Source organism: Salvia miltiorrhiza, chromosome 8, assembly GCF_028751815.1.
Source record: "Salvia miltiorrhiza cultivar Shanhuang (shh) chromosome 8, IMPLAD_Smil_shh, whole genome shotgun sequence".
In the NCBI taxonomy this organism is placed as follows: domain Eukaryota; kingdom Viridiplantae; phylum Streptophyta; class Magnoliopsida; order Lamiales; family Lamiaceae; genus Salvia; species Salvia miltiorrhiza.
The window spans coordinates 29,204,580-29,232,429 of record NC_080394.1 but is presented as its reverse complement, the minus strand read 5'-3'; the positions used below and the strand labels follow the sequence as shown (position 1 = coordinate 29,232,429).

At 34.3% G+C, this 27,850-nt stretch overlaps 3 protein-coding genes across 4 annotated transcripts; 2 read left to right on the top strand and 1 right to left on the bottom strand.

Annotated features, from left to right (window-relative positions):
* The first annotated feature begins 1 nt into the window (after position 1).
* On the top strand, positions 2 to 11,156 carry LOC130997522 (nucleotide pyrophosphatase/phosphodiesterase-like). The gene is made up of 12 exons (XM_057922859.1): positions 2 to 231; positions 7,179 to 7,270; positions 7,349 to 7,424; positions 7,505 to 7,627; positions 8,125 to 8,217; positions 8,345 to 8,474; positions 9,127 to 9,208; positions 9,294 to 9,426; positions 9,540 to 9,745; positions 9,879 to 10,004; positions 10,232 to 10,541; positions 10,617 to 11,156. Exons 1-12 carry the CDS (start codon positions 25 to 27, stop codon positions 10,920 to 10,922), a joined length of 1,884 nt encoding a protein of 627 aa, XP_057778842.1. The 5' UTR covers positions 2 to 24; the 3' UTR covers positions 10,923 to 11,156.
* A 608-nt stretch (positions 11,157 to 11,764) lies between these two features.
* LOC130997520 (polygalacturonase At1g48100-like) lies at positions 11,765 to 13,924 on the top strand. Of its 2 annotated transcripts, none has more exons than XM_057922858.1 (5): positions 11,765 to 12,325; positions 12,404 to 12,571; positions 12,669 to 12,713; positions 12,822 to 13,111; positions 13,181 to 13,924. In XM_057922858.1, exons 1-5 carry the CDS (start codon positions 11,987 to 11,989, stop codon positions 13,686 to 13,688), a joined length of 1,350 nt encoding a protein of 449 aa, XP_057778841.1. In that variant the 5' UTR covers positions 11,765 to 11,986; the 3' UTR covers positions 13,689 to 13,924. The 2 variants fall into 2 exon arrangements, with proteins under 2 accessions (XP_057778841.1, XP_057778840.1); XM_057922857.1 differs by having other exon boundaries at positions 13,175 to 13,924.
* Positions 13,925 to 21,433: 7,509 nt separating this feature from the next.
* Positions 21,434 to 26,753, bottom strand: LOC130997519 (GDSL esterase/lipase At1g09390-like). Its single transcript, XM_057922856.1, has 5 exons — positions 26,335 to 26,753; positions 24,355 to 24,540; positions 22,723 to 22,883; positions 22,023 to 22,293; positions 21,434 to 21,812 (listed from the first exon to the last, which is right to left on the bottom strand). Exons 1-5 carry the CDS (start codon positions 26,729 to 26,731, stop codon positions 21,583 to 21,585), a joined length of 1,245 nt encoding a protein of 414 aa, XP_057778839.1. The 5' UTR covers positions 26,732 to 26,753; the 3' UTR covers positions 21,434 to 21,582.
* Between the last annotated feature and the right edge of the window lie 1,097 nt (positions 26,754 to 27,850).

Here is a 27,850-nt window from a genome sequence, read left to right as displayed (position 1 = left end):
CCACAGCCAAAACAAGCAAGGAAGATGAAGCTCTTAGCTATACTTTTTGTAGTCATTGTTACTTTAGTTTCATCATCTTCTTCTTCATCAGTGCTTCACAGTGATGGCAGAGAAAAGGGTAGGGTGGTGGCGGGAGAGCAGCCCTTGTCGAAGATAGCTATCCACAAAACTGTTGCTGCTCTCCGCCCTTCGGTCTCCGTTAAAGTCTCTCCGCGACTCCTCGGAATTCAAGTACGTATATATATATATATATTGCTTCAATAAATTACTGCTTGTTTTTCTTTAAGTTTGGGCTGTCTTCTTTTGGAAAAATGTGGAAAACAATTGTTTTTCCTTCTTTTTCTCCTTTTAGTTACTTACATCTATTTCTCAAACTAGAAATTTTTCCTTTATTAGAATGAAGGCAGGTCTTTTTCATTGTTTCCGCTAATATGTGCTACTATTTTTATTCCTTAAATTGTCGTTAAATTTGCTTCTTTTCTTTCTTTTTTTTTTTTCCCGCACGTGCTGTCCTCGTTATTGAATTTTCGTATATGCATGTAACCTGCTGGTAGTTATGCAACATGAATCACATGAGCCTTGGGTATTTATTTATTTACCTATTTAATTATTTTTTCTCTTATATTTGCACACGTGAAATGGATAGATGAATATCTCTCTCCATATATATAGCATTGAGTTATAGTAAAAATTTCATTTAATTTAAAAATTATAAATTTTATACTTAATTTCCTGCTGGTGGTTATGCAACATGAATCACATGAGCCTTGGGTATTTATTTATTTACCTATTTATTTTTCTCTTATGTTTGCACACGTGAAATGGATAGATGAATATCTCTCTCCATATATATAGCATTGAGTTATAGTAAAAATTTCATTTAATTTAAAAATTATAAATTTTATACTTAATGTATAAGATAATTACACGTATAAAGTAATTATACTTTCGTGCTCCTATAACTATAATGTAATTGCACCCTTATAAAATTTCCAACCCAAAATCATAACAATATATACTATTAAAATAGTAGGCTTTACCCATTCTAAAAAATCAAAATAAAAAAACTACTCACACAAATTAAAATATATAAATAATACTCACTTTTTATAAAATTTGATATTTATACCTCTAATGAAATCATAATTAAAAAAAAACCCCCCCAATTTTGGAAACTGTCGCAACAAACCCCCCTCGCCACCTCTTTCTTTCTCTTTCCCTATTATGTTGCCTTCCCCTCCGCGCCTCATCGCGCTACACCTCTGCCTCGTCGCGCATCCACATCTCCGCCTCTCTCTCTCTCTCTCTCTCTCTCTCCAGGTCTGCCGCCTCACTGCGCCGTGCCTCGCCTCACCACGATGCGCCTCCGCCTCGTGTTGATGCTCGACGCTTTAGTGTCGAGCAACGTACGAATGCTTGATGCTCGACTCTAGTCGAGCATGTATGATGGTGGTGGATATATATGTGGATTGGTGGCGGTGGTGGTTGATTGGATTGTGAATTGTGTCAGTCGGTGGTGGATGATTTGAGAAACATGGTTATGGTGGAAACGCGGTGGTGGCAGAAGCATAGTGGTGGTCGTCGGCTGATAGTGGCTCAGTGGGTGGGGATCTTCTCTTTTTAAGGGTAAAAATGTCCTAAATGAGTATATTTATATTTTTAATGAATTTAAAAAATGTCCTAAATGGGTATATTTATATTTTTATGTCTTGTCTTTCAAAAATTATAAGGATGAATTCATATTTATACTTTTAGGCTATGTTTACTTTGATGGAAAATAAGAGAATATATATATTTTCATCATTTTCACATGGTACTATGATATAAATTTTTCTTTGAATATGGTGAAATATTTTCTCGGATAGCTCATTTTCATTCATTTTAGTGTTGGATAATATTATTTTTAGGTAGTGGTGTGAAAATATTTTCAACATTTTTCAATATTTTTATATCCAGTAAACATATGATAAAAGGGACGAAAATGTAATATTTGCTCATCTTTTCTTATCCATCACTTTTTCAATAAGAATTTTACAATCAATGTAAACACATTCTTAAAAATAAATTTGTAATGGTAAGAAAAAAAATACAAAATACGATATAAATATAAAATCTATATATTATAGTAAAATAAATCTTATCCTACGTGGCATCGTATAATCACTTCATTCTAATTTTTCTCAATTCTCATTCATTCTTATTTATTTATACATTTCTAATCAATTTTTACATTATAGCAAAATAAATCATATCCTACGTGGCATCCTATAATCACTCAATTCTAATTTTTTTCTCAATTCTCATTCATTCTTATTTATTTATACATTTCTAATCAATTTTTACATTTAAAAATTATTAAATAATCATATAAATTTATAGATAAATTCTATACTATTACATAATCGTATAAAACTACTCCCTCCGTCCACGAAATGAGTACTCATATTTCCTTTTTCGTCCGTCTACGAAATGAGTACCCATTTCCCTTTTTGGCAAGTGTACCTCACACATCTCTTTAATTAATACACTCAAAAAGTGGGACCTTTAAACTATTCACACTACACTCCATACATTTCTTAAAATCTGTGCCGTCCATAAATGGGTACTCATTTCGTGGACGGAGGGAGTATTAGATAAATCCAACATATCCATTTAATTATAAATCCTACATATCCATTTGATTATCAGAATCATTATATAACTACATTAGTACGTGACATCGTATAATCACTCCATTCTAATATCCACAAAAAGCAATCAATTCAAATGTCAATTCATTTTTTAGAAAAGATATTCTTCAACTAAATGTTATAAATAAATAAAATACATGCATATGCCCAATATATATATATATATATATATATATATATATATATATATATATATAGGGTTGAGTTCTTGTAGTATCCAAGCTTATGGTAGTACCGTAGGACCAATTCTTGACCACACATTTATGACATGTGGCGCATCAAGATGGTGACACGTGGCAAGGCATTCTAAAGCAAAATCTGTAGAAGGGTAAAATCGGAATATATTTTTCGGATTAAAAAAAATATTATGTTTTCTCAAAATATTCATATTTTAGATGCATAAAGGTTCAAACTAAGATGCATACAGTTTCATATAAAAATGCTCACCCCACCCCCCACACCCCAGAACCCCCCCCACCCCTCCCCCCTAATTTTTTTTTCAAAAACTGATTTTCTAACCACTGACCCCCCCCACCCCCCCAAATTTTTTTTATTTTTTTATTTTTTGAAAAATTGATTTTCTGACCACTGACCCACCCCCACCCCCCTAAAAACTTATATGTTTTACATGCATATACTTTCACACAAAAATGCATTACATCTTTTGAAAAAAATTAATTTTTTTTTGGCTGGAGGGTGGGTGAGGGGGGAGGGTCAGCGGTCAGAAAATCAGTTTTTGATTTTTTTTTAAATTCTTTTGGGGAGGGGGGAGGGGGGGCGTGGGTGGGTCAGCGACTCAGCGGTCTTGAGTCGGTCAAAAAATTAGTTTTTGATTTTTTTTTGGCTTGGGGGGGTGGGTCAGCATTAAGAAAATCAGTTTTTGAAAAAAAAAATGGGGGGGGGGGGGGGGAGGGGGGGTGGGGGAGGGGTGGGGTGGCGGAAATACCAGATTTATTAAAATGAAATGCATTTTTTGTATAATTTAATGCATTTTATGTGAAAACTTTATGCATTTTTGTTTGATTTTATGTGAAACATGCCTATTTTTGGGGGGTGGTAATGGGGAGGGTTGGGGGTGGTGTGGGGTGGGTTGGGGGGTGGTATGGGGTGGGGTGGTGAAAATACCAAAATTGTAAAAATCAAATGCATTTTTCTGCTCAAAGTTATGCATTTCATGTGAAAACTTTATGCATCTTCGTGTGAGACTTTATGCATCTAAAATATATCTATTTTGTTAAAATCTAAAAAAGTATTTTTTTTTAATTTTTAATTCCAAAAATTATATTCCAATTTTACCCCTCTCCAGATTTTGCTTTGGAATGCCTTGCCACGTGTCACCATCTTGATGCGCCATATGTCATAAATGTGTGGTCAATAATTGGTCCTACGGTACTACTATAAGCTTGGATACTATATGATCCTATTCCTGTATATATATAATAGCAAAATAAATTCTATCCTACGTGGCGCCGTATAATCAATACCCACAAAAAGTGAAATTGTAAGAGTGATAGTTAGTGAAAGTGGAGAACGAGTCCCACAAAAAGTGAAATTGTAAGAATAATAATTAGTGAAATTGTTTCCAAAAATAGGTTAGGAAGATGTTTTAGGGACGAACCAAAATTATAAAAAAAAAAGAAAAAAAAAGGAAAATGTTTGAGGGACGGAGAGAGTAAATATTATCGATATACGATTAATAGCAGATGCGACACATCAATCGTACATCATATCATACTTCAAATTTAGATATTTTTTTATTCTAAAATATTCAATCCCACATCAACTTTTTATAAACTTCATCAAATGAGTATTTATATAAAAATGTATTTCTATTATCACAACATACATTTAATTGACGAAAGTGATTAAAATTAATATTATTTCAAATATTGTACTACTAATTTAATTTGATCATATCAAATTAATTAAAGAAATAATTTATATATAAACTATTTCATATGCTATAGTAATAAAAATAGCATAAAATAATTATAAATGATGATATAAAATAATTCCCGTCGAATTTCGACGGATTAGACGCTAGTAATAATAATAACAAAATTGTACGCATCATTGTCCGTGCGTGCCGGTGGTTGGCTCCGCCTCTCACGTCAATTTTGGGGAAAATTTTGCAGGTATATTGAATTCTAAACCATCTATATAATATATAAAAGAGGAGTTTCTTTCCTCCATTTATTCTCTCTTTCTCTTTCTCTGTCTTTTTTAATCTCTTCTCCCACTAATTTTTCTACTATTTTTTTCTTTTACTTTTATTTTTATATTTTAATTCCTTTCTAAATATTGTCAATTTTGATTAATGAAAAATATTCAATATGCATCTTAAATTTAATATAGTATAAAAAACATCAGAAATGAATTTAAAACGAATAAGTTATGAAAAAAAAATTCAAATATTTTATTTTTTATTTTTCATTAAAAATTTACAATTTTTTATTCATGTTCGTGTATAAAATATTTATATATTTATTATGATTGTCTATAATAATAATATGTCTTTTAATTTTGATGTTCGTGCATCGCACGAGTGGAAGTGCTAGTCTCCAATAAAATAAGGATTTTTTTTATAAAAATAATCGAACTTAGAAGTCATTTTATTTAATTTTCATATCAAACAAATAATGTAACTTGAATCGAAAAATACACTCAAATTTAAAAAAAAAAAAATCTTTAATACCCACTTTTTATATTTTTGCAATAGTTACTGTATATTTTTCAAAATTACACATATATTATACCCAATTAAGCTTTCCAATTAATATCTCTATGTTGTTCTTTAATGTTAGCTACTATGAGTAGTATTATTCATAATAAACATGTCATTAAAAATATAACATACATAAATTTAAAATGGGTAATTATATTTATAGACATGAGTTCGCACTGCTTAGTGTCCCCTTGGAGTTTGAACCCGGGACCTCAATGTGCTTTATGTTCAAATTATGATAGCGATATACATGTTATATCTTCAAATTACAACAGATGGTTGTACGTGTTCATTCTGTCAAATTTGTTTAAATGATGTTATTAATTTATTAAAAGTTTAATTAGCAATGTAGAGACGATATAATATATTTATTAATAAAGTTATTGTAACTAGGAATTATAATAAGTAAAATGAGAACTATATATGAATAAAATTATCATTGTAAAACATGTTTTAGGTATTCAGACTAACTAAAGCCCAACAATATAAACAATACTCATCATAATACCAAAGTCTTAGTTTAGGCCCAACAGAAATTAAATAATGAAACCAATATCATTGCAATATTGGCCCTAAAAATCAATCAATACTCTACGACACATTTCCAAAAAATTAGTACTTCCACTGTTTCATTACAAATGTCTCATTATTTTTAGGCACAGAGATTAAAACATATATAGAAAGTAAATAAAATAGATTGATAAATATTATTTAAATATTAGGTATAAAAAAAGAATATATTGCCAAAAATAAAATGAAATATTTATAATGGAACATCTCATTATAAAAACTGAAACATTTGTAATGAGACGGGGAATACCAATTAAATGTGTTTAAGACAAAAACAAAGAATGCATTAAAAAGAGAGAAAAACACAGAGTTAAATAAAATAACACAACAAAATAAGAATCAAAGTTGTTATCGTGTACATGATCCATCAAAGGGAAACACTGATTAGTAAATACTACTACTAATTATTATCTCCCCTGGCCTTGAAGTAAAAATAAAAAAGGAAAATTGGTGAATTTCTATTTTGCATAAATATGAAAAAAGAAAGAAGACATTAAATGAACATAAAATAAATTTATTCATCAAAATAAACGCACCGATAATCACATTTTGAAGGGAAACCGTGGGATATTCAGAATGTGATCCGCGATATTAAGGTTCGGTTTTGGAGTTGGAACAAGATTTTTAACTTTTTTGACACTGAGCTCAGTTTTTCCTCATGGATGACTGGAATGGTGTCATGTGTTTTTGTGTAATTCTGGGTTGGTACCCCTTGTACCAATGTTTTAATTTTAATCTCTTTTTCTGATCAAAAAAAAAAAAAAAAAAAACGCACCGATAATAAAATCCGGTTGAAAATGACTTCATACTAAAAAATAAAGGTTTGTTCTGTATCTCGGAGTATGATTAGGAAATGCTAACTGGAAAATATATGTGAAAATCAGATATGGAAAGTGAAGTTGAAATCTAAAATAATGCAAATATGAACATTCAAATGGTGCAGATTTGAATCTGTAATCAGTCACTACTCAGAAATCAAAAGTTAGACTATCTAACTTGCCATATTTTTGGCTTAAAAAAAAAAAAAAAAACTTATCATGGTTTTACTATGCGACGCTAAATTATAGCAGTTTCATAAGTGAATTCATCTTGGACTACAAATGATGTCTAATTTTTTTGTTTGAAAATTCTGGAACGATGAATATAAATTAATTTTATGTACAATTACAGTAACAAAATAAAATTTGATTCAGGGCGAGGACACTGAGTGGGTTGACGTCCGTCTTCAGAATCCTCAACCTTCTGAAGATGATTGGGTTGGAGTTTTTTCTCCAGCAAAATTCAAGTAATTTCCCTCTCTCTCTCTCTCTCTAAAGCTTCAAGATGACTGGGATTCAATATTCTCTTTGACATTGTACGACAGTGAATCAATCTGTGAGCCGGAAGCAGATGCTCTCGATGAGGGCGAAACTCCATATCTATGCACGTCCCCGATCAAGGTAGCTTTCCTTGTGATTTTGGTTTATAATCTAATTCTCCAATAATTTATATCTTGTTGTATGGATTGCGTTTGATTCAGTACAAGTATGCAAATTTCTCCAACCTCAACTACACCAAAACCGGAAACACAACGTTGAAGTTCCAGTTGATCAATCAGCGCGCAGACTTCTCCTTTGCGCTCTTTACTGGTGGACTGTCGAATGTAAGACAACATTTCTTCTTACTTTGCCCTAATAAAAAACTAGTTAGTAACTATACTGAAACACGGGTTCATGATTCAAGTATTCAAACTTTTTTGAGCACGTACACTTGATTTTTATGCCCAAGTAGAATCTTAATAGCCTTAGAATTAGAATTCAGTTACTTAATTACTATAAATTTTCGAATCCAGATAAATTTTCATCCCCTATAGGTAAATATCAGCCATAGGATTTTAACGTTACATATTCATTCTAATTTCTCACCACATTTGTCCATTCTCATTTGATCTTCTCCCTATATGCATATACTATATTAAAAAAAAAAAAAAAACGGAGGGGCTTCAGCCCCCGGATCCGCCACTGGGCAGTAGATGTTTCTAGACTTATCCTCTGATTTTGTTAGAGTATAGAAGCTAAGAGATCCTCAAAACAAAATTTTGATGACGCTTATATTTGCTGATATCTTTGTGAGCTGATATGAGAATTTCATGACGTGCAGCCAAAATTGGTGGCAGTTTCAAATCATATATCATTTGCAAATCCGAAGGCGCCTCTATACCCGCGGCTTGCTCAAGGCAAGTCTTGGGACATTGTAAGTTAATCTGGCCTGCCATTGCACTTGTTCTTCCATTGGTTTTCCTCTGTTTAGTGGGCTTCATTACTAATAGTCTAAATATTCGTTTATTAGCATTATCATTCCTCTTTGTTGCTCTCTGTAGATGACAGTTACCTGGACCAGCGGCTATAATATTGATGAAGCCGTCCCTTTTGTTGAATGGGGCTGGAAGGGACACACTCAAGTACGTTCCCCAGCTGGAACACTGACATTTTCTCGAGGAAGCATGTGTGGTATGCTCACTTGGTTCTAAACTTCTAACCTCAATTTTCAGTGCGCATACTTCAAATTAAGGATGATCTCTCTATTATTGTTTTTCATTTGTTGTATCTCTTGTTTGAAGTTTGCAAAAATGCTACTTAAGCCAACTTCCTGTGACAAATATGAACTAAGAAAATCTCTTGGAGGTTCTCTAAGTTCCTATGGCTAGATTAAATGCAATAGGTTTTTGGATGCTTATGGTTAAAGATTTTGCTCACTTTGTTGAGAGTATATTGGAGAGATGAAGGAAATCATGCAGAATATTTCAACTTGTTTTCCTCAAATATGTCACAGTCCCTCTTCAGAATATATCATCCTAGTACTATGTGACAATAGATCTTGCAAGTGTTGCGCTGTCGCTAAAGATAACTGTGAACTTCTTTCCATGTTTATACTGGATGGTTTGAGTCAAGTTTTTGTCAACAAAAATTCAACATTGCACAACACGGGAGCTGGTTCGCATGTTTTGCCGTAGATATAGATTTCTAGTTGCTCTTGATCATGTTATGTGGGCTTAGACTTTGAATCCTGTAGAGTAGAGAAAATATGGGGCAGATCTTGCATGTAGACTTTAATTAGAGCATACGGGACGGTAGCTCACGGAATTGCTAAAACTTGTTTTAGGTGGACCCGCTCGTACTGTTGGCTGGCGTGATCCAGGCTTCTTTCACACAAGTTTCTTGAAGGATTTGTGGCCTAACACTCTGTTCGTCCCTCTAAATTTTATCGTCCTCAGCTAACATTACATTTAGCTATCAATCATTCTGAATTTGCAGTCCTGTATAATCCAGGTACACCTATAGGATGGGTCACCACTTATCTAATGGTTCATATGTTTGGAGCAAACTATATTCTTTTAAGTCATCACCATATCCTGGTGAAGAATCATTGCAGCGCGTTATAATATTTGGTGACATGGGAAAGGTAATAATTTTCTTTCTTGTGATTAAACTGAGTAGTTTTAGTTTCCGTTCCATTCTGTAATAAGTAATAGAAATAATCTATATGAATCACAACCTGATGATGCAAACATTCAGGCGGAGCGTGATGGTTCAAATGAGTATGCTGATTATCAGCCAGGCTCACTCAATACCACTGATCGTCTTATTGAAGACCTTGATAACTACGACATAGTTTTCCACATCGGAGATCTCCCATATGCGAATGGTTACATCTCACAGTGGGATCAGTTTACTGCACAAGTGGATCCTATACAATCAGCAAAGGCTTATATGATTGCAAGGTTGATCTGCCATGCCCACCTCAACTTCTGATTTTCAACCTTTTCTCTCTCTGCACGTGTGTGTGTGTGTGTGTCTGTGGTGTGCTGTTTTCCCCATCATAAATATGGAAAAGTAAACGTTTTCTCCTTGCAGCGGCAATCATGAGCGCGATTGGCCAAATTCAGGTTCTTTTTACGACACTAACGACTCTGGTGGCGAATGTGGTGTGCTTGCTGAGACCATGTACTATGTTCCTGCAGAAAATAGAGCCAAGTTCTGGTAAAACTCATTCTAGTTGATAACTTTCTCGTAGCTGTTCACTTGTGTCATTGCTATAGTATAGGAGCATATACGCAACAATAAATCATATAGTGTTTTTGAATTTAGGAGCCTCCAGCATTGAGTAAATGATGATAGTATAAAACTATATGGCTGCTAATCCATCTTTCTTCAGTGGTTTAACATTCTAGCTCTCTGATTTTAAACTAGGGAGTTTTTGCTTGCAGGTATCAAACAGACTATGGTATGTTCCATTTCTGCATTGCAGATTCGGAACATGACTGGAGGGAAGGATCTGAACAGTACAAGTTCATTGAAAAATGCCTGGCATCTGTGGACAGGCAAAAACAACCTTGGTTGATCTTCGTAGCTCATCGTGTTCTTGGCTACTCGTCTAACAGTTGGTATGGCTTAGAAGGGTCGTTCGAAGAGCCTATGGGAAGGGAGAGTCTGCAGAAGCTGTGGCAGAAGTACAAAGTAGACATTGCTTTCTACGGTCATGTGCATAACTACGAAAGGATCTGCCCTATTTACCAGGTGAGGTGCCTAGCTATCCTTCGCTATGTATAAACATAGGTAATCTATTGACATATATCTTATCTGGGTTTGCAGAATCAATGTGTGAACTCGGAGAAATCACATTATTCCGGCACGGTGAACGGGACCATCCACGTTGTAGTTGGAGGAGGAGGAAGCCACCTATCAGACTTCACCACCATTGACACGGTGTGGAGCATCTACAAGGACCTCGACTTTGGATTTGTGAAGATGACGGCATTCAACCGTAACTCCCTTCTTTTTGAGTACAAGAAGAGCAGTGATGGTGAAGTGTATGACTCCTTCACCATCTCAAGGGACTACAGGGATGTGTTAGCCTGTGTGCATGATGGTTGTGAACCCACAACGCTTGCTACCTAACCATTTTCTGTAACATGGCTCACTGTCTCTCTGAATAAGCTTCTCTGCTTCTGTTTGTTGAAGCTAATATTCTTCTCTAATGTGGCAGACTTCTTTATGTTGTTTGTCTGTTGTAACTTTGCAGAGCGGAATAAAATGGTGAGTTTCATGCCCTCAGTGTATGTATATGTGTATGTGAATGAATGGATTGGAAATAGAATCATCATCAATTCATCATCTATGACCCTATTTGCATATGTCGATGCTTTCTTACGTCTCAAAAAGAAGCATTGACGTAAGCTGCATCTTACTACTATTTCTTGGGATCTAACTAGACACTCCATCGATTTATTTGTTTCATCTCAAACTATCCAAACTTGAGCGAATTTTATATTTTGCTGCTTTATGTTCATGTTTTCATTACAAAATATAAATAATCGCCACTCAGTTACATTCACTAAAATACAGATATTAAGGAATTTTACTATATAAATGCTTAAACAAGCTCATTTAAGGTACAATTTGGACATTAATTTAGTTTGACAAGTAAAGTTGAGCCCGCAGTATTAGCTGATACTGTACATGACAATATAATCACAGTAATGCATGACATTCGAAATTATTAGTTTAACTCCATATAACTGTTATATGAAAATATCAGATTCTGACACCTTTATAATTTGGTGGCTGGGTGCTCTACTCACCAGAAAATCCATTAACATTGCCCAAATGGAATTGGACGGCTTTGAATGGTGTAGTATAATACTACCGACCTCAATTTAAAAAAAAATAAAAATAAAAAATAAGCAGAGCTTCCACTTCGAGTTCCCAGTATATAAGCCAAGTATGAATTTGGTGTGCTCATCAACTTGGTGACATTCGTGCACCCATTTGTATTCTTGAGTGGTCGCATGCTCTCAACTCTCAAACCCTAGGCTAAGATATATCCTTCTCTTCCCTTCCAATACCCATAGCTATTGCATGCGCCCCTCTGCACTTGCATACATCCCTCAACTTGCTTAACACCATCCTCTCCTATTTAAACTCTCACCTACGACAACATATCGACAAACAAATTTACAGAGATGTTGCATTTTCCCCTGTTTTTGGCTATCACACTACACTCCTTCACTCTCTCAGCTCAGCACCGCATCCTTGTATCTCAAATCTCCGCATCACCTTCGCCCGCCCCTCAGCTTCCGCCTCCGCTCATCGGCGTCATGTCTCCTTCTCCGCTCTTCAGCGTGCTCTCGTATGGAGCCGTCGGCAACGGCGTCGCCGACGACACCCAGCCATTTAAAATGGCTTGGGACGCCGCTTGCCAAGCCAATGATCCCGCCGTTATCTTCGTTCCCATGCATTATACTTTCATGATTCAGTCCACCATCTTCTCTGGCCCTTGTAAAAGTGAACTCATTTTTCGGGTAATTAACTTTTTTTTTTTTTTTCATACAAAATTAATTTATTGTGACTAATGGAAAACTGGATGAATTGTTTGTTAGATTGAAGGAAATATAATGGCGCCGGATGGTCCCCATTCGTGGCCGAAAAACAACAGCAAGCGACAGTGGCTAGTGTTTTACAGGATCGACGGAATGTCAATTCAAGGCGGCGGAACCATAGATGGAAGAGGTCAGAAATGGTGGGAGCTTCCCTGCAAACCTCACAGAGTAACTAACTAACTAACTAACTCCTCCACTTTCATCAACATCAATTCATTTTTTTAAAACAAAAAACTTACTACTGTTTATGTTAATGCAAATTCAGGGCCCAAAAGGAACAACTCTACCTGGCCCCTGCGACAGCCCAGTGGTAATTAACTAATTAATTTAAACACAATTAATTAGTTGGTATTAAATAATAAAATAAAACAGTGAGTGAACTGGACTGGACTGACTTAATTAATTAATAAATTACTAGGCAGTAAGGTTTTTCTGGAGCTCAAATTTGGTAGTGAAAGGAATGAAGATGAAGAACAGCCCACAGTTTCACTTCCGCTTCGACAGCTGCCACAACGTCCATATCGAATCCCTATACATAAAATCACCCGCTTTGAGTCCAAACACCGACGGAATTCACGTAGAGAACAGTAACAACGTCTACATATACAACTCCGTCATCGCCAGCGGCGACGACTGCGTCTCCATCGGCGCCGGCACTTTCAACGTAGAGATACGGAACATCACCTGCGGCCCTGGCCACGGAATAAGGTATCATCATCATCATCAAATATTATTAATTACATGTGTTGGCGATTAATTAATTGTTTAAAGTTGCAGCATCGGCAGCCTGGGGCCTCGGAACACGAGGGCGTGCGTGAAAAACATAACGGTGCGGGACTCGGTGATCAAGCAGTCGGACAACGGGGTGCGGATCAAGACGTGGCAGGGCGGGTACGGGGCGGTGACGGGGGTGTCGTACAGCAACATCGTGATGGAGGGCGTCAGGAATCCCATCATGATCGACCAGTACTACTGCACGGGCAAGTCCTGCGCCAACCAGACGGCGGCGGTCTACATCAGCGGCATCTCCTACAAGGGCATCAAGGGCACCTACGACGTCAGATCTCCCGCGATGCACCTCGCCTGCAGCGACGCCGTGCCCTGCACCAATCTCACCGTCTCCGACGTCGAGCTGCTTCCCGTTCAGGGCCAGAGGATCGTCGACCCTTACTGCTGGAATGCATACGGAGACGGCGGCGACGACCTCAACATTCCGCCGCTCTTCTGCTTGATTGAGGGAGCGCCGCCGCTCCTCTTGCCGTCTAACGGCCTCGATCAGTGTTAGGATATATGTATACGTATAGACTTAAGTTAGCAAATAGGTATATTTCACCAGAATTATGAACCATGCATGCATTTCCGATGGTGTATTTCTGATGGTATGTCGCAACCGCTAATGAAGAAAGTGTTGCTTTTTTTTTTTCTTTTTTGTTTGAGAATAGAAAGTGTTGCTTTTTTTTTGTTTGTTTGTTTGAGAATAGAAAGTGTTGCTTTTTAAATACTAGTACTACTATTATACTACTAATATATGTTTGTGTTGGTTTGTAACGGAGTTTGCAATTTTAGCTAATTTAGTGTTACGTTCAATGTCACATAATTAATAATCAGAGACACAAAATATATATTTGGCTTGCGTTCCTCAAGATTTTGAAATTTTGAAACTAAATCTGTTTGAATTAATGGTATATGTCATGTGTGCGCATATGATGACATAAGGAACATTATTATTACACTGAATCAGTTATGTGGTATTGATATAGTTTCTATTGAAATCTAACAGCAGTTGGTTGGATAAGATATAAGCATGTCGACTAACAATAAACACATTGACTGTTGTTACATATAATTTCAAAAGTAATTATTGCAAATATAAAACATAAATCATAATATATTTTAGATTTATTATATATATAATATATTAAATTACTCAATTGAGCTTAAGTTAATAGGCAAATCAAATTTTATAAAACCATGCTCTTTTATAATAAGTATAGATAAAATGGGGTTGGGATATAGAAAGAATTTTATTTTTTGTGAGAAATTAGAATAACGAATAATTTAAGAAAAGTCATAAATAAGTTGTCTGTAATGTAATAGCCGTATTGAATTAATGTGGTAAATTTTTTATGGATTTACAAAAAGCTTATTTATGGATTTTATTGATTTATTCGTTAACTGAATATCTCACGATGAATTTGAATATTTTACGTTTCAAATTCATTTTCATTTAATCACCATATATATTTAACCATTGTCATTAATTAATTTCTCTATTAAAATGTTCTCAATTAATTGAAATATTCAGACCTACCATTTGGCTGCGGACTATAACACTACTATCTTGAGTATAACTTATTCTTAATTAAAGCTATCTTATGGATGTGGTAATTTATTTGGTAGTTAGGTAAGGATGGGTTTAAGACGATATGCAAATTGGGTTTGTTGAATAATATTCACCACTTTCGTTTTCCTATATATAAAAGGGTCACGCCTAGTTGTCTAGTGAAGGGATATTCGTTTAATGTTGAATCTTGATTGGCCTTAATACTAGGGTGATCTGCATATCAGACAACACATCGTATTCTCGTTACGAATTAAGAAATATATTAATACTTCATTTTCATCTAGCTTTTTTTTAAAACTGGAAATTTAATTTACTCACAAGAAAGTGATCAGTGAGTTTTATCAATTTGTGTTGAATTTTATGAGTGACTTGATTGGTGGTATGTGATAATTAAATTATTAGCAACTTTATGTGTAAATGATATATATCTTAGTAGTGGAATGAGTATCTCTATCCACTATGGACACATTAATTAACATGATAGTTATATTTGAATACGAGTTAACGAACACTAATCACGTCTCGATTTTTTTATGAAAGTACAAAGTAGGTGACATTCTCCTACTATATCTTAATATTATACTAAGTACAATATGCCAATTAAGAAGAAAAGAATAAAAACCGTTTTGGGTGTCACAATTAATTCAGTTAGGAGCCAACTAAATAACTCGAGCGTTAGGAATCTTAGGCGTACGTGGAATCACATTACTTTGTTTGTTTTTTTTCTTTCTCAAACATCGATGCTTTTTGTTTCCACAAATTTGATAATATATAATAAAACAGAATCCATTTCTTCAAATAAGATGCTCCAATTTCCTTCTTTTACGCTTCAAAGTGACCTTCTTCTTGAATTGATAATGCAAATATTCAATTTATCTCGTAAACATATTATTGCTCGACATTCTTCAAAATGGTAGTAGTTTAATTCCTCCATGCTCGAGTAAATTAAATGTCCCATTTTAAAATAATGTCATATTTTAGAATTATTCAATACATTCATGATACCAAACTTCCCATTTCGTTTTTGACATTAATACAAATTATTTATTTTTATGTTTTCCATGCAATAATTAAGGGTAAGAAGAGTAAAATTTTCCATTAATTTCTGGGGATACTTTTGTACATAATCGATGTTGGATAAATTGTCGTCACGTGTACTTTAAATTTTGTATAATTATTCTCTTACAGTAGAGTATAATTGGATAAGGTAGTTTTGAAATAAATATAATCGCAATCCAAAACTTTAAAAATACAAAATTAAACATCATTTTTTAGAGATTGTACATGTATGTATTGAGTGGGAAGGTTTATTTGACTTTAGTGGGAAAAAGGAGAGAGAAAGACAAAGAAGTGGAAAGGGCGGCTGCGGCTGTGGATGAGCCTACTATTCTACTATTTCCCTTCTTACTCTAATGCAATGTCTAATCATTAATTTAATTTCATCGCAACAAAATTGCGTGATGAAAAGGGATATGCTGCACGGGCGCATCTTCCTTTTGACTCAATAACACTATTATTACTATTTACAATATCAATTTATCTTATCACCTACTAAATACTCACCATCCAATTATTTAGATAAATAAATTAAATTCTTGGAAAATTTAATAAATTACAATAGCATGGGATTAGTGGAGAAGTCATTGCAATAACAGAGTCGACGATCGTCACATTTTTTTAGTAACAGTGGGAAGTCCGATCTCATAGGCTCACGTAAGTTAAAATCTAACTAAAATTATATTTAATTCTAATGCGGCCGACCCAATTATAAGATTCTTGCACTACACTATGAATTTATATTATGTGATCCCAAATATTGCAAGTGGTATAGATTATCTAGTATCATACATACTCTTCTGTATTCCATTATGATTTTTGCTCTTGAGTTCAAATTGTAGGGAATGAGAGCAACATAAAAATTGCTCACATAGGTAGTTAATATAGTTGGATAGCAGCATCTAATAAGGAACATGAAATTTTAGACTTTAGATTAAAACTAGAGAGCATGTATTTTGGTGCGTGTACATATCGTGTTGAACGTTTTCCAATTAAAGTGGAATGAGATATAGGGCATGTTTGTTTGGCACAGATTCTGTCCTGGGAAAGTAATCTGATGCCAAAAATATTAAATTCCTATGTTTGGTTAAATTTTTGTCAGACAGGGAAAGTAATCAGAATCCTGAAAACAAGGAAAGTAGTGCAACTTTCCAGGATTCTTATTCCTGTCTTTTTTTAGGTATTCTTTTTCCTCATTCTCAGGATTCTTACTTTTATATATAAATAAATATATATATATATATATATATATATATATATATATATATATTCAATATTATTTGTATTATTTTATAAAATGCAAATTATTATTATTGATTAATTCATTCATGAATTATTTTAAGAAAATCATAATTTAATTATTAGAATTATGAATCATATTATTATTATTATTATTATTATTATTATTATTATTATTATTATGTAATTAGTTCATAATTTATTTTAAGCAAATTATAATTTAATTCTTATAACTATGAATCATACTTTATCATGAAAATCTTAATTTAATTTTTTAAAACTATAAATCATACTTTATGTTGTACATTATTATTATTATTATTATTATTATTATTATTATTATTATTATTATTATTATTATTATTATTATTATTATTATTATTATTATTATTATTACTATTATTATTATTATTATTATTATGTAAGAAAAAAAAATTGAATTTAATTTTAGAATTATAAATCATATAATTAACCTTAATAATGTACTTTGTTGTTACTATAAAATTAATTAGAGAAATTTATTATGAAGATTAAATTACAATCTAATTCTTATATATATTGATTAATTATATTTATTTCATGATACAAATTCAGAATCTTAACAATTAGTTTTGGTATTTCCAAACACTGGATAATGAATCTATTAGGATTCATTTTCCACGGAATCATTTTCCTGGGAATAACAATCCAAATTCACATTACTTTCCTGACAAACAAACATGCTCATAGGGTGTGGAATAGAGCATCTTATATAATAGACCAATAGTCGTAGACTTAGAAAATGAGTTAACGCTCGGACTAATTGTTACAAATCTATAATTTATAATAAATATAAAAAAAGCAAAAATTAATTTGAAGTTAATTTCAAATTGATTTCAATTTTAGTTGATGACAATTTTAAAATTATGCTTAATATTAAATATATAGTTTGAGCAGATTCTCAAAATATTTACTACAACAAATTAAATTAAAATATAAATATCATCCAAATAAAAAGAAACTGTTCATCTACAAAGTTTTTATAGATCACATTTTTTCTAATAATATTAAATAATTTGAATAAGACCCATGCACTAAAACATAAATACATAGTGAAGGTGGTCAGTTTGATAAATTATTAGACACTAAAATAAATTGCACTAATGCAGGTTTTATTTTTAGGGGTAATTGCCCGTAAATTCCTAACGTTTACTTGAAATTGGTTTTTGCACCTTTTTTTATTTTTCTTCTTTTAAATACCTAACCTTTAGTTTTTGTCTGAAATTTATCCGATCACCAGTTTTTTCTTACACCGGCGCCGGAAAATGTCACTGTGGCAACCGGAATTCACACTGTAGCAATCGGAATTCTCCACTTGGCTCATTTGTGACATGTGGCAAAGAAATATGAAAAAAATTGAAATAAAAAATACATGTGGAAAAAAAATAAAAATAAAAAAGAAAAGAAAAGGAAAATCACCCCCCCCCCCAATCGTCCTTTCTCCCTTCCCCACCCCAATCCCTAACTTTCCCTCCCCCCACCCGGCGCCGCCCCCTGCCACCTCCACCACCGCCGGCGCCGCCATCCACCGGTACCACCACCAACGCTCCACCGCCTGGAGCAGTGGAGGAAGTCGATCGCCGCCGCCGTCCTCCGGAGCAGCAGACCAGCCTCCACTTCGTGGTGGACTTCCGGCCTCCCCCTCCCCAGATCCCGCCGACCTTCGCCGCCCCCTCCCCCTCTCACCTGACTTTCCCTCTTTCCCTTCACATCTCACCAGTTCCAATTTCTCCGAATTGAAGCGGCGAAGCGCGGGGGAATTGGTGGTGGCGATGGTGGTGGTGGCGCAGCAAGGGGCAGCGCGAATTGGTGGAGAATTGCGGATCTAGGGCATGAATTGTTGCCCTTTGTGCGCTGCCGTCTGTGCTTGCGAATGTGGTGAGAACGGTGTGGGGTGGTGCCGGCAATGGTGGCGGCATGGGCGGTGGCGGGTTGGGGACTGGGGAGGGGCAGACGAGATCTGGGGATGGGGGAGGGACAGGTCGTTGCGGTCTGGGGAGTGGGAGACCGACGAGATCTGGGGATGGGAGAGGGCCGATAGGTTTAGGAATGGGGGAAGGGGTGGCCGGCGCTGGCGTATGGCGGCGGCGGGTGGGGGGAAAGGGGGAAGAGGTGAATAAGGTTGGGGAAGATGATGAGTTGGAGATTTTCTTCTTTTTTTTAATTTTTTTTGCCACATGTAAAAATTATGTTTAGGTGTCAATTCCGGTTGCCATCTCATCTATTCCCGCAGCCACAGTGGCATTTCCGGCGCCGGCGTTAGAAAAAACCGGTGATCGGACAAATTCGAGACAAAAACGAAAGGTTAGGTATTTAAAAGTAGAAAAATAAAAAAAGGTGCAAAAACCAATTCCGTGTAAACGTTAAGAATTTACAGGCAATTACCCCTTATTTTTATTATACTTTAATATTTGTATGAAAAATAATCTAAATAATCTACAAAATATAAAAAGTCAACTTGTGAGATAACCATGTTGAATAATGAAACTCAATATTTGGTCACTCATCAAAAAAGCACAAAATTTGATCATCTTTTACGCTATTAGAATTATTTTGCCCTAAATTAGGCGGATCGAGTTAGAGTTACGAGGGCGGGTTGGGCTCGCGGGTTATGATGGTACAATTGATACAATTAGTGGCAATTGTGTCATTCATTAGGTACATTTGGCACAATTAGTGCCAATTGTGCCAAGAGAAAGGGCGTGGCCGCGGAGAGAGGCGCAGCAGCTGGGCAATGCGGTATGAGCGAGAGCGGGCGAGGGAGAGAAGGCGCGGCCGCTGGCAATTGGTACAGTTGGTACAATTAATGTCAATTATGTCATTCATTAGGTACACTTGACGCAATTAGTGCCAATTGTGCCAAGAGAAATGGCGTGATTGCTGGCAATTGGTACAAATGGGGAAATTAGTGTCAATTGTGTCATTCATTAGGTACACTTGACACAATTAGTGTCAATTGTGCCAGTGGTCGTCCTTGTCCAATGGGGCAGTCAGTAGTGAGCAATGGAGAGAAGGGGCACGGACAAGGGTATTTTAGATCGAAATTGTAAAAAAAAATGTCCATAATTTGTGACTTTTTATATAAGTGGCCAAAAATTGAGTTTTATTGCTCAATTTGACTATATGAGTGCATATTCTCAAATATAAAATACGACAAACTTTATAAATGTTGTGAAAAGTGCATACTTTTACCATATATTCTACTAAAAATGTTTTATTTATAAGGATGTGTTTATATTTATAATTTCTTTTAATACTTTTTCAATGTTATAAATTATTTAATATTTATAATATATATATATATATAATATAATACATATAAATTTGCTCTCGTGCATCACACAAGAGCAAATATTATTAACTTTTTTGTTGTCATAAATTATATTATACGGATCCGTACAAGATTGATAAAACGAAAAAAAATTCGAGTGAATGGGAAGGAAAATGAATTCCAATTTACAGAGATGTACTCTGAAAAATCATAAAAATTCAAGATTCAAATAAATGATTTAGTTGTTTTTCTTTTTGTCGAACTCACTTTTTTTTATGTGAGTTATGGGAAACGAGGATATATTAAAGAAATTTTTTCTTTTCCATTACTTCGGCATATGTCAAAAAATATTGTAACCATTTTATTTCTCACAATCCTGTGAAGGTGATTAGTAGTAGTATTTTTTTTTTTTTTATGTAGAGAAATGGTGGATTTCATGACTTGGAATGGAAAAGGCTTGAAATTGGAGGGCTTGAAATTCAACTTATAAGAAGTTTTATGTAGAGAAATGGTGGATCTCATAACTTATAAGAAGTTTGTGAAAGAAGAAAGGCTTGAAATTGGAGTATGAATCAAAGGGTAATGTGAAATTCCAAGTCCAAGTGAAGGTTGTGTTTGTGTTGATGTGGGTGGGCTAAGACGACCAGCACCTATGTCTATCTATTCGCCACACACTACTACTACTGCATTTCCACTGGGTCCCAACAACACTATAATCAACGAATCATTACACGCATTCTTCACGTCACTTTCTATATTATTCAAGTGCACTAATTTTCACTTGCCAAAAACTGATTAATTTGGAGCATCACACTTCATCAACTTCAACCGCAGTTACATAGAGAAGCATGACCGTTTAATCATCTTAATTAAAATCAATAATCATGAGAGTCAGAGATGTAGTAACAACAAAGCCTAAGCGACTGAAGATCAAAATATAGGCATAGCAATGCATATGCGAAGATCAAAATATAGGCATAGCAATGCATATGCATATAGGGGGCGTTTACTTTACATGATTGAGTATTTTTATCCTCGAGAGTAGAGTATCTCCAATCCCACCATTTCTATGGGATAAGAATCAAGCAAAACTAACTTGAATGATAGAAATAATCAAGGGTCTTGCAATCTATCAAAGTAAACAATGGATTCGCATAACTATTTTTATGTATCAAGGCTAATCCTCCAAAGTAAACGCCACATACAAATAAGAGTATGTAGTATGTACAATCACTTACAAAAGAAGTCCAAGGCAAGAGGCGGTGTTGAATAATCTGTGGAGAGTATCTTAGAGGCTATAATGGAATTGGCTGCTTCAGTATAGTGGACACCGTCCCAGCTCACAAATCGACTTCCTTCATCACATACTTGATACCCCGGGAACCCACAACTCACACTTTTCTCGTAGTTGTATGGCGGCCCTCCTGCGCCACAACACGCCATCACTGGATTTGAGAAACCTGTATGTCAGGGATCATCATCATACATCACATGAGAATTTTGCATCAGCATGGGAATGTCTAGCTAGTAGCAACATTTAAAACCAAATGACATTTATGGTTGTCCTCCCTTACTATCTCACCTAAATTTCCAAAGGGACTATCATAATTATTGGCAAATAAAGATTCCAGCCAGGCAATGAAGAGCTAGACAAGAGTGATCATTCTTACCATACTTGGTCGAGTTGGCTATCAGATCAAACTTGATGGCAAATACATCAACATACACGATGCTTGCATCCTTCATCTCTGATCTTAACCCTGTGCACATATGACGCAGCCCTTCATTGAACAACTTTGCAGCTGCATTATAACTCGAAATACATCCAAAGGAATCTAGATTTTCTGAGACATTTTGGGCTAAAGCAAGTTTTTGGGGTAAACAGCCCAAAGGACCAGTATTGTGAACCCAAAATTTTCTGCCTCCTTCATCATATATTTCCTGCATGACAGATGAACAGTTAGAACGTGTACCCAAGCTTTTTTTCACATATCAACTTTATGTTTCCCTTGTGACATATAAATTTAACCCGTGCTATATATCCCTGTAAAGATATTAATATATAAACCTATAAAATGTTTTGTTTACATGGGTTACAATAATCAAGTTGAAAGTATAAACCTAAACAAGAAAAAAAAAAAAAAAAACAAGTTAACTAAACAAGTTCTATATGATTTTAATCAAACCCATCCTGAGACAAATCTCAAGCATGAAGGAATCCTTATGTTCCATGCAAGACAAGACAGTCTTAGGTAAAGGAAAAAGGGATATTTGTTTTTTTTATGAAAGACAAGAAGAACTTCAAGGTACAATTTCAGGTTTTGTATCTGTCTATTGAGAAAAATTAAGAGACGAGTCCTGTGAATTTACCTTAACAGCATTCTCGATTTCCACCAATACTGAAGGAATCTTTTTTACCACTTGTGCATAGGATAGGCCATCAGTAAATGAATGAGCAATGTCGTTTTGTCCAATATCAATCATGTATAAAGCATCACCAAACTTATCGTAACTTATCAAACCATTGATCCCTATAGTTCCAAGAAAATACAATTACTCCGTAGTGTATTATATTCTTAGTTCCTAACAAAAATAAAATTCTTCTAAAATAAAATAAAATTGATAAGAACATAAATAAGGAGTGTGCTCATGCGGTTTCATCTACCCCAACATAGGATTATGGATATGTGGACATTTCCTGAAATAAAACTTATAAACTACTAGAAAACAAATCTTAGTGATCCGGCTTATTAGAAGTCACTATCATTCATAATGTAAATACTAAGTAATAAGCAATTATTTGTAACTTGCAAGTGGAGTTCTTTTGGCCATCCAATTTTGTTGCAGCATTTATCATTTTCCTTGTAGAAAATTAAATATTCGAACTTAGTTCTTGTTTTAAAATCCTCATGTTTCAGCATGGTTGCTATACCATTCGTATTCCCACAAAAATGAACCATGGCATGAAAATAAATATTGATAACTTGCAAGATTTCTATACAGAGGTAAGAGACGGGAGCAGGGACGGAGCCAGGGGGGGGCTAGGGGGGGCTAGAGCCCCCTCCCAAATTTTCAGTTTTTTTTTTTTTTTTTTTTTTTAATTTTAAAATATATATAGATATATGTTTATACCTATTATAAAATAATTTTGTTTTATAAAAGAGTATTTGGTTATTATATTCTCTCATATATACTTAATTTAAGGATAATTTTGTTTTTTAAAACTATATGATCTATGAAATATTGTTTGTTATTATTACTATTATACTTGTCTTTTAATAAAAAATGCCTAATATGTATGAAATGCTAAAAAAAATTATAATGTATTGAAACTAATTTGTAATATATAGAAAATATATAATCTATGGACATGTTGTTTGTTATTATTATTATTATGCTTGCCTTTTAATAAAAAATGTCTTAAATATACGGAATTTCCAAAAAACGTTTTGTGATATATTGAAACTATATAATCTATGAAAATATTGTTCGTTATTATTAGTATTATGCTCGTATTTTAATAAAAAAAATACCTTAAATATACTGAATGCCCAAAAAAATTTTCTCGGGGGCTACCGCCCCCGAACCCCCGTACAGGTTCAGCCCCCCCCGAACTAAATTCCTGGCTCCGTCCCTGGACGGGAGCATAGGCTGCTAAGGGAGTGGAAATTATTTTGCATGTGGGGCTGGTTCCCCTTATATCCTGAAACTGTGTTACCAACTAATGCAACAGTTAGCCCATGGCTAGCCTCCTAAATGCTCTTCTAGTCTTCTTCAACTCTATCACATTGCTATACCACGAAGCATATACGTACGACATTGGATTCAAGCTATTTCTTTCAACCACATTTTGTATTCAACATACCGAGACTTGGAGCATGGCAGCAGCTATTAATCTGTGAAATTACAGATATTTTATATTCTCTGCCATTGCGCTACCTCGTTTCACCCCTCTCATTGTGCTATCCCCCCACTAATAATTTTTATCAGTAACAAAACTACCTGTGCTAGCAAGGTCAACTGAGCGATCCTTAAAACGCTTGAACTGCATGACCTGAATGTTCAATGCAAATGGGACATTTTTGGGTAGTGTGGTGGACCCTGCAATAGCAAAGTTTGCCCCATTTGAAAAGCTGGAACCTAGAGAATCCAGATATGGGCTTAAAAAACTTGCATTTAGACTTTGGCCTGCAAAATTAAGAAGATATTTGCTGATCAATGACATGATATTCAGCGACCACTGTTCCATGGCATGCAGAGTTGAATTTTGTTCCTAAATGCAGTGGTAGCTGTAGAAATATTTTTCAACTGAATGATGAAATGGATGTCAGTTTAATAGTATTATTGAGAAACAGTAAACCTTATCCTCTTTGAAGGTGATACTTGGACTTGAGAAGTCATCGTCCAATATCACGGTATAGTAATTTCCAGAAAAGCAGTAAACAATAGCTTAGAGAATCAAATGTTAAAACACAACTTAACGAACTGCGCATGAAAAGACATCCAATCTAAAAGAGCCATGTAGAAAAACAAACATATGAATACTGAATCATGGAGCTTTTCATTTATATATATCCTCTTCAGTTATGTATCTTAAAATTGAAAGAATGTTTGGGAGTAAGCATTTTCACAAGAAATGAATTTTGTCATAAAATCAAGGGAACGGGTGCGTCCATGCCCTCAACTATGGTTTAAGGATCAAGTAAGCACATAATGTTTTTTTCCAGTCCAATAAAACCCTTTTATCTTTTGGCAAACAAAACAAGCAAGCACTCCTGTTTAACTTTCAAGTTAACAGATTTTTATTTTTATTTTCAATCTTTGAAGCGCTCTTCAATATGTCTAAATTAAAGTTCATTACATAATTATACAAATATGTTGTTTATCTCATTTAACTATTGGATATATGATATTAATAATAAAATTGTGACATTCTTCCCATTTTACCCATCTTTTATGCTTATTGTAATTTTATAATTAATTGTTGTATGCATTAATCATGATAATTAATAAGATTGTGAAGGGAAAATTCCCAATTTATGCGGTATGTAATTCGATGGTTGAGGTCTTTGGGGACACTTAAAAAAATGGATTCCAGGAGTAACAATTTATTTGTACTCCTTTTTTTAATAAATTTAACATTGGGTGTATGATATTGATAATAGTGTTAATATGATTGTTAGTATTGTATATATAGTTAATCATATATAATATTTTTTATTAAATTAAGGGATTGTTTTGGCTCATCTGTCACCCACAACAAGGCATGACAGAACAAGCTGTTGACAAGGATTTATTGTTGCTTCTGGCCATGACACAAGTGACAAGTGCATTAATTTTTGTATTTAAAGTTTCGATAAGATGGAGTAAGTCTCGATAATAATACTATATTGATAAAATTGAGATTATTTAAGAACGATTAAATGATCAATTCAATTTTAGATAATAAAATTATTTAATTAAATAGTCAGAGTACAAACCAAATTGTTTATCATAACTTGAATCATACATAATAAATATTTAATTAAAATTAATTATTTTATTAATCATATTTTATCATTCAAATCAAATTCAAACTAAACGTGTGATAGGAATCAAAGAAAATTTATTTATTAATCTCTATAACCACATTCCGATTTCAAAGTAGCCTCCCCCCCTTATTTTATTGATTCATTCAATATCTAAATACCATAAATCTGCCCGCCCATAATAAATTCAAGCTTTGCAGCTGACACAGATGCCAAATATATATATATGTTTAATTTAGATTTATTAGTAGACCCAGCATGCAGTTGAGTGGGATACCACCTGCTTCAAACACACACACTTTACTCAAAAACCACTACCGCACCCAAAAACCAATTTGCATTCAACAATCGGTCGGAGAAAAATTATATGAAGAGACGATCTCGAAATGAAGATCGAGCACAAGAGCGACGAGACGACCGATAGAATTTGACAAGGAATTTAGAAATTACTTACAGAGAAAATCGATGAGGAGGCGTCCGTCGGAGAGGCGACCCGTGGATCGGCGAAAAAAAGCACGGCCATTGGGCAAGCGGATGGGGATACCGAGTCCGGCGACGAGACCGCCGGTGTCGGAGTTGGAATCACCGAAGTTGAAGATGATTGGAGGATTTGTGCAGCTAGGCCTAGACGAGTGAGCTAAATGTGGGAAGCATAATAAGAATGAAATGATGGCGAGGATGAAAAGGAATCTGGAGAGAGGGGGGGGCGTAGCTGAGAGCAGAAATGGAGAGTGAAGACGACACCATATTTGTCGGTTTGAGTCTACACAAGTCTTTGCTATGCGCTTATATCGCCTTTTGCGCTCTTGTTTTTTTCTCTGTTTTTGGAGGGATGATGTCATCTTTAACATGCATAGCGCTTCAACTATATTTCAATACATTATTTTAATGGACAAATTTATTCATGAAAAATGATGAATAATAAAAAAATATGCCTTTAAATATTTTCTTTCTTTTTTCACATTTTACATATGAATAGATAATATTATACATCATTGAAGTGAAAATAAGAGAAAAATGATAAATTTTTCTTTTGCGTTAAATATTGAAAAAGAAATGAGACATTTAAAGGTATAATTTTTGAGGTGGTCTCTCGTGAAATCGATTTCACAGTGAAATCATTTTTTTGAATGACACTACTTCAACATACAAATCACACTGTAACATTTATAATGACACTACTTCAACATACAAATGACACTTTAAAATATTGCAGTGTCATTTATGTGTTGAAGTAGTGTCATTGTGAAATCGGTTTTACTGTGAAACCGATTTCACGGGAATTTTTGTGATAATTTTTTGTTATCCATTCTTTTCCATTGATAAATTTATCCATCAAAATAACACACCCTTAATAATTTTAACACACATCTTTCCCACACTTCGTTTTATATTATTTTTTTCCTTAATTACAAAAGGTAGTTTATATAATCAAATAAAAACTCGCACGCAAGTGAGACCTCTACACTACATAAAGGTGAAAAAATAACCCGCACGAAAGTGAGACCACTACCTATACAAAAGTGGGAAAACCTTTACTCCACATAAAGGTGGAGAATTATTACTATAAATAAACTATGCATATTTTTATGGGACGGACGAAAAAAGAAAACTATGCATGTTTTTAGGAGACAGATTGGATTATTATATAATCAAATAAAGACTCACACACTGGTGAGACCTCTACATCACATAAAGGTGAAAAAATTGTCCGCACGCAAATAGGACCACTATCGATACAAAAGTGGAAAAACCTCTACACCACATAAAGGTGAAAAAACTACTCACACGCAGATGAGATTGAACCCAAGACCTCTCACAAATATGTGAGTCTTTAGGTGGCTCAGCTTTGCCACTTGATATATTTGACTTCAAATATTCATTATTTTATTATTAAATCAATACACGCATATAATTTTATTATAATATTGTTAACATATCAATTCACTATTTTAATAAAATTTATAATA